The sequence below is a fragment of the Tripterygium wilfordii genome, chromosome 1 (assembly GCF_013401445.1).
Source record: "Tripterygium wilfordii isolate XIE 37 chromosome 1, ASM1340144v1, whole genome shotgun sequence".
NCBI classification, from domain to species: domain Eukaryota; kingdom Viridiplantae; phylum Streptophyta; class Magnoliopsida; order Celastrales; family Celastraceae; genus Tripterygium; species Tripterygium wilfordii.
Genome location: NC_052232.1, coordinates 6,626,426 through 6,636,736, shown reverse-complemented (window position 1 = coordinate 6,636,736; position 10,311 = coordinate 6,626,426). Strand labels below are relative to the sequence as shown.

Below are 10,311 nucleotides of genomic sequence, written 5' to 3'. Positions count from 1 at the left end.
TGGATCCAAATACACAATCTCCCGTTACGGGCTATGACGGAGAAAGTGGGGAAGCAGATAGCAACCTCTTTAGGGAGTTGATCGAAGTAGATGTAAACAAGGAAGGACTAGGTTGGGGTCTCTACCTACGAGTTCGGGTTAGGAACTTAGGATATAATAAAGCAAGGTATGGACAATAAACAATGGGCCAAGTTAGTGGGCCTTTTTATTAAAAGGGCCTTCCTCTTTCGGCTTCGGTAAGTGACAGTATCGGTTACTGCGCTGCGCACTACCTACCGAGACGGCGAGAACAAGAGGAGAAGACGGAGCTTCGAAGCAGAATTCAGAAACAGCATCAATACTCGAATAAATCGAATTGAATCTCCTTCTTCTTGGACTTCGACTGTTGCGGTTCGAAACCACATCAATAGAAGCAGAAATAGCGTCAATACGGTCCTGCATCTGCTTTTGGTACGGAGATATTTGTGCTTTATTCCTTATTATTCATCGATTATCATTTACCTCCGATTTACGCTGCGTCTTTGCTTCTTATGATTCTTCCTTGTTTGATTAGAAAAATATTCGTGAAAATTGTTCAAATTGTTGAACGTTTGTTTTATTCAATATATCAGATTTTGTTGTTAAGTATGATGAGCTTGAAAAACCGGGAAAAAAAGATGATGAAGGATACCTGAAGCTGAAGTAGAGAACGCATTAAATCTTTTCTTTGAAGGGATCATATTTTTTAAAGTTATGTGATTATTTGCTTAATTTTTTGGAGGGGGCTGGACCTCACACCTTGTGCTAGTATTACATCGTATTAGATTATTTTGACAGCTTTGTCTCTATTTCATGTTCATTTAGTCGATATTTCTGTTATTTGAATAAGTTTAATGTTAAAGCCAAATTTGGTTTCAATACATACCTTGTGGGATTATTTTTAGATTCCCTTATTGTTTCCGCATTATATTATTGTTAACTATACTTAATTCTACAGAATACGTAAAATTTTATGATTTTACAATACTATTTTACAATTCTGATTTTACACTCTCTTCCTATTTTATGTAAAATCTTGATTTTGAGTCTTGACTAACTTGTTCATTTCTCTCACAGAAATACCGTGCTCTCAATTCAGACACCCAAATTCACGTACCTAACTATAAGATAGAAATCAGATATGGCCGCCAAAAACCCTAAGAAGGTCAATCTCCTTGATCACCACTCCATCAAGAACATCCTCGATGAATCCGTCTCCGAGGTAAACCCTAATTTTCTGCTCGCTTGAATTTCAATCCGTTGATATTTTGTTTTTAATTATTGCTTTGCATTGAATTGATTATTTTTTCCCATTTAATTTGAACTATGAAGGTTGTTACAACCCGTGGATTTGTGGAGGACGTTAGGATGGGCAATATAAGACTGGTGCTGGGGCTGGTTATCATTGTTATTGCTCTTTTTGCCCAGTTTTACAAGAAGAAGTTCCCTGAGAACAAGGACTTTCTTATTGGTTGCATCACATTATATCCTTTTTTATTATTTTGCGTTTTAAAGAAATATTTTTCTTGATATGATTGCATTGTACTTGATTGTTGTGTAAATGATGGTATTTTTTTTTCCTGCTAACATGTTTTGTGAATTTTCGACATCTTGCTGGGGTTTATATCTTACATACATATAATAGAGTGGGCATAATCAAAATATAGTGAAGAATAGCTGAAGCCTTAATATATGTTGGAACTGAATGATCTAAAGAATTGATTTAATAGTAATGTTTTGTTTTGTTTTCTCTATTCTTGATGCATTCGTGGATGCGTCCTTTTCACTGGTTGTAATTAGTCTTTACATTGCTAGTATTTTTGGTCCTTGGCTTTCGCCTATGTAGCGTTCAACAGATTATTGCAGTTTATAATATACACAAAGGAAAAGATGCAATCTTGTTTACATTGTAATTTGTCAAATATACTTTTCTTTGTTTGTGGTGTAACACATTTTTCATTACGCTGTTAGACATTTATCGTTCAATGAGCCTGCATGGTATCTGTTGTGTTGTTTTGGCTACTACATCGTAGTAGTACTTTGTTCAGTTAGTTGCTCGGTTCAGCTCTTACTGCTTGTTGCTGTGGTTAGTTATGTTATAATTCAAGCTCATTTTTTGTTTTCTGTTTGTGTCAATTGGTATCAATTGGTAATCTCTGCTAGCAACCTGTCTGCAAATTGCAAAGTTATCCCTCGTATCCACATTTTCCTGCCGAACTTTTCCTTCAAGTGAAGAAAATTGTGCAACTGCTCTTAATATTTTTATATGTAAAGCTGTAATTTGTTAAGTTCTGCCATGGTGACTTGTGGACCTTATTTTGGCTTCCCTCCTTTTTTTGCAGTTTTCTTAAGCCTAATTGTGACTGTTGCTTTATGCAATTATTATTTAAAAATCTCGTGCAGGCAGCCTGTATGATTATTTACATAATGTTTATGAAATCTCACTCTTGGTAGTGTACTAGTAAGTTTGCATAGTACTTATTTTACATATATAGTTCTTTGATCAGTTCTCTTGGCGCACTCCCTTTATGTGCTTGCATATGCATGCTAATGAATTCAAACAAGTGCAAGTTGGTGCCTTATTGTAATTGTATACCCTATGTTGGCAACATCACATACATGATGTTATTGATTTGTTTGCACCTTTGTTGTTGCATCTGTATGTTTAATGTTCATTTTTTTTTGTGTCTAGTTCTATGATCACTGTTCTCTAAACAGTCCATATATATGTTATTACTCTATGTTATTTCTTCGTTCGCTAATATGATAAAGTGGGGTCTATATCTTACATGCATATGATAAGAGTGGGCATAATCAAAATATTGTGGGGAATAGCTGAAGCCTCAATATTTTTTGGGGCTGAATGATCTAAAGAATTGATTTAATAGTAATGTTTTGTTTTGTCTTCTCTGTTCTTGATGCATTCGTGGATGCGTCCTTTTGACTGGATATAATTAGTCTTTACATTGGTAGTGTGTTTGGTCCTTGACTGTCATACATATGTAATTTTCAACGGATTATTGCAGTTGATAATCTACACAAAGGAAAAGAACGCAATCTTGTTTACTTATCCTCCTGAGGTAAGTTAGTCTATATCTTCAAGCTGCATAAATTGCTTTAGCAGTTATGTTTGTCTGATAACATGTCTACATATCTCTATTCAAAAAAAAAATCTATTCAAAAAACATGTCTACATGTCGTGCATATATATTCTGGTGTCGTTGTCCTATGCCCGGATGGTATAACATGGATAAATTTAACTGGTTAATCAATAATTTTACTTGCTTTGCGGTTGAGAATGCTCATAAACCATATTGTCATGTGCTACTGAGACTTAAGGGGCAGTGCATATAATTTTTTCTGCTACAATTTCTGGTACGCTTGAATTGAATAGTAAATGTTCCGTCAGATGAAAGAGAGCATATGATTTTGTCTTTTTGGAGTTGGTATTTTTAACTACTCCCTAACACGTGTTCAGATAAGCACAACTGATGCATGCTGATAGTGTTCTCAAATTTTTAATGAGGATAAGTAAAGGAATGCTTGCGAATTTTTCTAAGCTCTATTGTGGTATAATTAATGGTATGGTTAATGAGAATACTTTATGACATATGGACAAAGCTTTGGTAGCCTGTTCTTTGTACAATCATTCTATGATTTTGAAGTGGCGTGGAGGTTTAGTTAACAATTAATATTTTCTTAAAAGTGAGTAAATTTGTGATATCTTCTTCCAGTGGGATTTTGGGTCAGGGTTGAGTTACATTGCATATATCTGTTTGAGAGTTTGTTCTATTCAAAAAAATCTGTTTGAGAGTGGTGTAACTTGAGGAGCGTCTCTCCCTGAGTGTGCACGTGGGTATTTTTGATGTAGGGTTTTAAATATGTTTAGGGAGTTTGAATCTTATTTAATGGATGAATAGGTTCTGGCACCACCATATTGAACATAAATCAACTTTCTTACTCCTTTTTTTTTTTTTTTTCTTCTTTTGGGTCTGGAGTCTGGAGAGGGGGGCTTTGGGGGTGCCTTTGGCAAATTTTTTTTTTTCCTCCTTCAAAATTAACCCTGGAGACTTAATTGCAAGGGTGAAGGATATGGAGATGCTGGGTCAGTACTTGGAAGCAAGTATGTCAGAAACTGTATGCGTTCTTTGGAGATTTTTTAATTATCTGTGATGCAAAATTCTGCTTTACATCAAATCAAGTTTCCTGGCTTAATTTGCTTTTCCTTAGGAACCCAACCACTTAGGACAGGCCGACAGGATCCAATCTGTGTGGCCTCTCTTTTTTTTTAACATGTTGTTCTCTTGTCTAGTCTTCTGTTAGCAGAGGCAATGCCTTACTCAGCTGTACCCTGAACCATTGGCTCTATATATGGAAGAAGTCGGAGTGATTTGAGCATCATATTTTTGAGTTGTTGAATCTTGTTCCGCTCAACATATCATTTCCCATAACGTATATTTCTTGGGAATTGGGGTTTAGCCTTGCTCTTTATTTTGACCGAACCAAATTAAATTTAATATTGCGGTATTGTGGTCTACTCAATAATACATTATGACAAATCAGTTTCATTGTGGTATATTGGAAAGTTGATTCAGGTCACTGGTTTAGTCTCTCCTCAATATGGGGTGTAATGTTGCAGACATCTTGCCCTCCCCTGATTCCAATAAAATTTTGGCATGCAAAAACTATTTGCCTTGGGATTTATGAAAAACCTCTCTGCATAAAATCAGGCTTCATCCATGTGCTTTTTTTTTTTTAACCTTCTAAAATGTTAAAAGATATTGTATTCAGCAATCAGTTGTGAGATTACATGTGCTTTCTTCTTTATGGATATGTTGCTTTGTTGCGGAGTGTTTGGATTTTGGAATATTACAATACTTGCTATTCCTTCCCCTTTTTGTCGATTCACACTATCCAATTATGCGACTGACAGTGAAAGTAGATTGTACCTAGAATAAAATTGACAGTGAACTTATCAATTTTGTTTTCTTATGTGAATTGTTCTATGTGTTGCTTGAATGTTAGCAAACAATGTGATTATGCCTGTAGAACCTGCCTTGCTACTCAGAAACCACAGGCAAAGTTAAGTAGTTCGAATAGTTTTCTGCTCTACTCACTATCTTAGCCGCCCATTTTTCTGCAGGGATCCTTCACCAGCACTGGTTTGGTGGTCTCCTCAAAATTGCCAAGATTTTCTGATCTTTACACAATTACAATCGCTACTTCAGATCCCAAATCAATTTCAGCGGGGAAACCAGTAGAATTAACCAAAAGTGTTACTCAGTGGTCTCTCTCTCTCTCTCTCTCTCTAACACACACATATATATACACACATACACACGCGTGCGCCATATTTCTAATCTGTCCCAATATTGTAGGTTTACCAAGGATGGAATTTTGGTGGAGGGCCTTTTCTGGAAAGATGTGGATGCACTAATAGATGAATATGCAGGAGAAGCCAAAAAGAACAAGTGATTTAAAACTTTTTAAGGCCTCTTGGAATAGGTCGTTAGTTGGGCAGAATAGTTACAGCAGTTCTGCAACTTGAGTACTGATGTTCATCAAAATATACATTTTGAATCCAAACTACAAGTGATTGAACATTGAACTTGTGGCTTTTCATCGAGAAACGAGAGAAAATCCTTGTGTTGACTTGGAGAAACAATTAATATTGTCCCTTAGAAAGTCAACATTGTTTGAGCTAATACAATTTATGGTTGGACTATAGTAATCCTGTCTTTTTTTTAAAGCATGGTTGGACAATAGTTATCAGTTGATATGCTGTGTGGATTGTTTTGTCTATTACCATTTCTGACACATGAAGTCTGTGGGATTTGCTTTGCCTGTGCTGTGTTAAGATTCCTGTTTAAATTTTTGGGTGTGTAATTAGTGCAAATCCTGCCATTTGGGGGTGCCCTTTTGCATTTATATTTCCATCATTATTGTTCTAGGTCCAATTAAGAATGTAAATGAATTTTGGTACTATGCTTTGGCTTTGTATTGTTGGCCATCCGAGGTGATGTCCTCATTAAATTCTTTGCTGTGTGGCTGGAATCCTTGGAATTTTTGGTAGTCAACGGTCGTAGTTATCGCATTTGTCTTTCTCTTGTCGTGTCTTTTGGGCTGTGCAAATGAAACCGAAAACTGGACCAAAATCTGTAACCGGACCGGTCGGTCCGGTTTGGATTGGTTAGTTGACTGAGTTTGGTCAAACGGTTTCAAAAATCGAAACCAACCGAGTTAAGTCGGTTCGGATATGGTTTGGAATTTTTGTAACCACTGGTTAACCGGACCGGACCGGATCGGTATATATAATATATAACATTTAATACTATAATGTCTTTAAATATGGACCATTGATATTAAATCGGTAACCGGACCGGTCGGTCCGGTTTGGATCGGTTAGTTGACTGAGTTTGGTCAAACGGTTTCAAAAACCGAAACCAACCGAGTTTAGTCGGTCCGGATATGGTGTGGAATTTTTGTAACCACCGGTTAACCGGACCAGACCAGTATATATAATATATAACATTTAATACTATAATGTCTTTAAATATGGACCATTGATATATAATATATAATTACTAATGTTATGTACCATTAGATTAAGTGATTAACTATGAAATATTAATATAATATATATTATTCATTGAGATTTTTTTTGAAACATTTTTATCAATCCTTTAAGATTTACTTATAAAATAGATATTTTACGAAAAACCATAACCGGACCAAAACCGAACCGGTTAGTCGATTAACCGTAATAACGGGTTTTGATGGTTTTGGTTTCAGAAAATACAAATCCGTAATTTCCGGATTGGTGACGGTTTGGTCTCCACGGTCCGGTTAACCGGACCATGCACAGCCCTAGTACTGTCTTTACTACTTTAAGGGGATATTATTATGTTAATCAATTGAATATGGAAACTGTCTATTTCTTATATTGATTACTACTGCCAGTGGAGGCAAAGATTTTGACCTCTTGAAGCCGTCGAAGAGGTAGGCAAGGCCAAACGCGGCGGCTGGTCAGGGAAGGTGGTGAGTGTGGATATGTCTCCTCGAATGAATCTATGGCTCTAAGAATTCTTTAAAATACAAACAAAATGCATGTCATTGTTGTTCTGTAATAGATTTCTTATCCAATCCATACCATATCATATTATCTACTTTTTTTTGGGTAAGGAAAAAAATTCATTAAAAGTAAAAAATATACAAATATGATGAGGAAGGGAAGTGGAGGGAAGGGAAGAGAATGAATGATAATTTTTCCTCTATCATATTTGGATAAATAAAAAAAGAAAGAAAAGAAAATTAATTTAATTTACTAATTTATTCTTATATTTTATGTTAGAGTGTTATCAGCCCTAATGTTATGTGTAAGGCTAAAATAGGTTTTTAACATATAAATAACTTAATAAGTCGTCTCTTCTCTCCAAATGACTCCCAAAATCCATTTTGGGAGGAAGAATTTTGACAAAAATTTAATGAAATCTATATATATATAATCTAATCTAATATATATTTATATAATATATATAATATGATATATGATAGATCATATATATATAATATATAATATATATTAATATTATTCGGTTTTTTCGGTTATAATCATAACCGTAACCGAAAAAACCATAACCGCAAAAATATCCAAACATTTACTAAAACCATAATCATATCCGAAACCATAACTGAATAACCACGATTACGGATCGATTCCTCGATTGCGGATAGATTGTGAACACCCCTACTCTCAAGTCGTGGATGTCTGTGAATAGTATCATTAAAAAAAAATCTTGTTTGCGTGGTGACCTGGCGGGTAACAAAGCTACTAAAAAAATCAACTATTTTACCTTTCTGCCTCAAAAGAATGCCATTAATTTAATGGTGGGGAAAGCAAAAGGTACATTTCTCGGTGAACAGGATCATAGCCCTCACAGTAAGTCAGGAAAAAGGGACTTTGCATTTGCAATTTGCAAAGGCTACATCAGAATCAGATAAGACATCTCATGGAAAAACATAAATGTAACTTTTTTTTTTGTCTGGCAATTCATACACACTCACATAAATGCACATAGATGCACACAAATGTTATTCATAAGGTTTGTACTCTGCCCACCGAATAGAGATACACGAATGATAACCAGTTAGGCTGGCACCAGAGTGTAAGCCACCCTGTTGGTTGGTAGTTTAACAACCATACAACATTTTTCAAGTCCATAAGAATGTTAGTCAGAGCTCCACTGATGGTGATTCTACTATATCCCTAAAAAAAAGTCTCCACCAAAAGTAAACTCACTCATTCAAATTCTTGTGTACACTTTTCACTAATGAACAATATTATTTATCAAAAAGAAAGAAAAAAAAGTGAATCTGTGCTGCTTTGTCTTACAAATTTGTTCCTCCATATCAATAATAGGTTAGAGTCTCACATAATAATAGGTTTAAAATAAATAAAAAAATAAGTGGATAATACCTAATTTTATATCATATATATGATATATCAAAACTCTGTTATATACAACCACTCAAGGGTGGCCGAGAATGAATCCTTGCAAAAGTGGTTATAATTCACATCTTCAGAGAAGCAAATGGGTGGCAGATCTGCTTGCCAAGAAAGGTGTAATGAGATCAACAGATTATGTTTTATGGTTTTGAAGGAGCTCTCCCTTTGGTGCTCTCCAATCTGTACACTGGGATCGAGTTTTGTAAAGTCTGTTTTCATTGAAGTTTTGTGCACTTTTACTTGTTATTTTTGCTCCCAAGCCATCCCTTGATGCCCTATTTGTACTTGCTTTTATTATGAATATATCTCGTTACTTATCAAAAAAAAAAATGTTCAACTCTCCATATATTATTGTTTCGTTAATTTGTTCTATTCAATTTTGATATTTTATAATTGTAATAGCTAGAAATCGTCTGCTTTTTTCTCTGTGGACCCACAATGCATCAATGGGTATAATTCTCGTAACCATAATCTCATTTCGTCTGTTATAATTATGTTAATATCGACATCCCCCTAAACTCGTCAATGACCTCCTAAAGTGTCGACAAAGAGCGTATGATACCTGTACCACTCTCAAGATCCATCTGACGATCATATCACTTTGTATCCCCTTAAAAGCAACCTCGATATTCAAATCCATACTTATCCAGACAACATAAACCTTTTACATCAAATATCTTTTCATAAATTTGCTACGTCAGACTTTACTTCTGACACACGGGACTTGCTCTCACATTGTCCCTTCCACAAACCCATGCAATCGATAGCAGGATTGGAACAATATCCTGAGACTGACATTTATCAATCAACAATTGTATTTTCTCTAACAGTAGCCTAAACCAAAAGGCTTCCATTAACTGAGAGACACATACCCCTTTATAGGGGATTATTTAAGCTAAAACCTTCACTGTAAAAGAGGATCATCTTCTTCTCTGTAATCTATCATTTTTCTAGCTATCTTACGATCCCAATATCTCAATTGCGATATTAATTAATTGATGCATATTTTGTTTATTCACACACTAGCTTTGTATTGTTCTTTTGCTCATTATAATTGTTATTGACTTGATCGCTGGAGGATTTTTGGTTGACATCCCACCGATAACCAAGGTCTATGATCATCATCTTTCGTTGATTTTGTAGATTGTTGGTGGTCCCCTCGAATATTTATTTGATTGTAGAATCTACCCATACAATAATCAAAACCAACCAAAATTAATCAAAATTGTAAGAAAATTAGCCAAACTGAGTCAATTAATCAATTATCCAACTAACGCAATAAACATCAGAGCCACTATTCTTATTTTTCTTTAAAAGAATTGAAAAAAAAAAACTTGTAAAATTTGCCTACATTCATTTTTTTTAGTTGTGCCATAATTTGTATATATGTTGAGCTGAGATTTTTAGAGAGAATTACCTATTAGAGAATATTGATAGGATATATTTTAATTAATATTGATTGATATAATCCATCATAATATTTGTAATATCAATCAAATAATCAAAATTCAATTAAGAATTTGATTGATTGATTTTGTCACCTACACAATCCAATAAATAGAGACCTTGGGTGTAATACAAATCAAACAATAAAAATATCCGTGAAGATTTTAAAGAGTGGACATAGACTATAAGCCGAACCATTATAATTATTGGTGTTCATTATTTTATAATTTTATTGCTTCACCACTCTATTTATATTTATTTTAATAACTTGGGAAGGAAAAAAAAAAGGCAAATCAGATAAACTATTGCAAGTTTGCCACCACCCATTTCTTTTTTTTGAA

The 10,311-nt window shown here is 34.6% G+C and overlaps 1 protein-coding gene across 1 annotated transcript; it reads left to right on the top strand.

The window, feature by feature from the left end:
* The first annotated feature begins 212 nt into the window (after positions 1-212).
* Positions 213-5,781, top strand: LOC119998366 (probable signal peptidase complex subunit 2). Its single transcript, XM_038845688.1, has 6 exons — positions 213-450; positions 1,096-1,240; positions 1,351-1,502; positions 3,017-3,098; positions 5,162-5,304; positions 5,397-5,781. The coding sequence occupies exons 2-6, from the start codon at positions 1,160-1,162 to the stop codon at positions 5,491-5,493; spliced, it is 555 nt and encodes a 184-aa protein (XP_038701616.1). The 5' UTR covers positions 213-450; positions 1,096-1,159; the 3' UTR covers positions 5,494-5,781.
* The last annotated feature ends 4,530 nt before the right edge of the window (positions 5,782-10,311 follow it).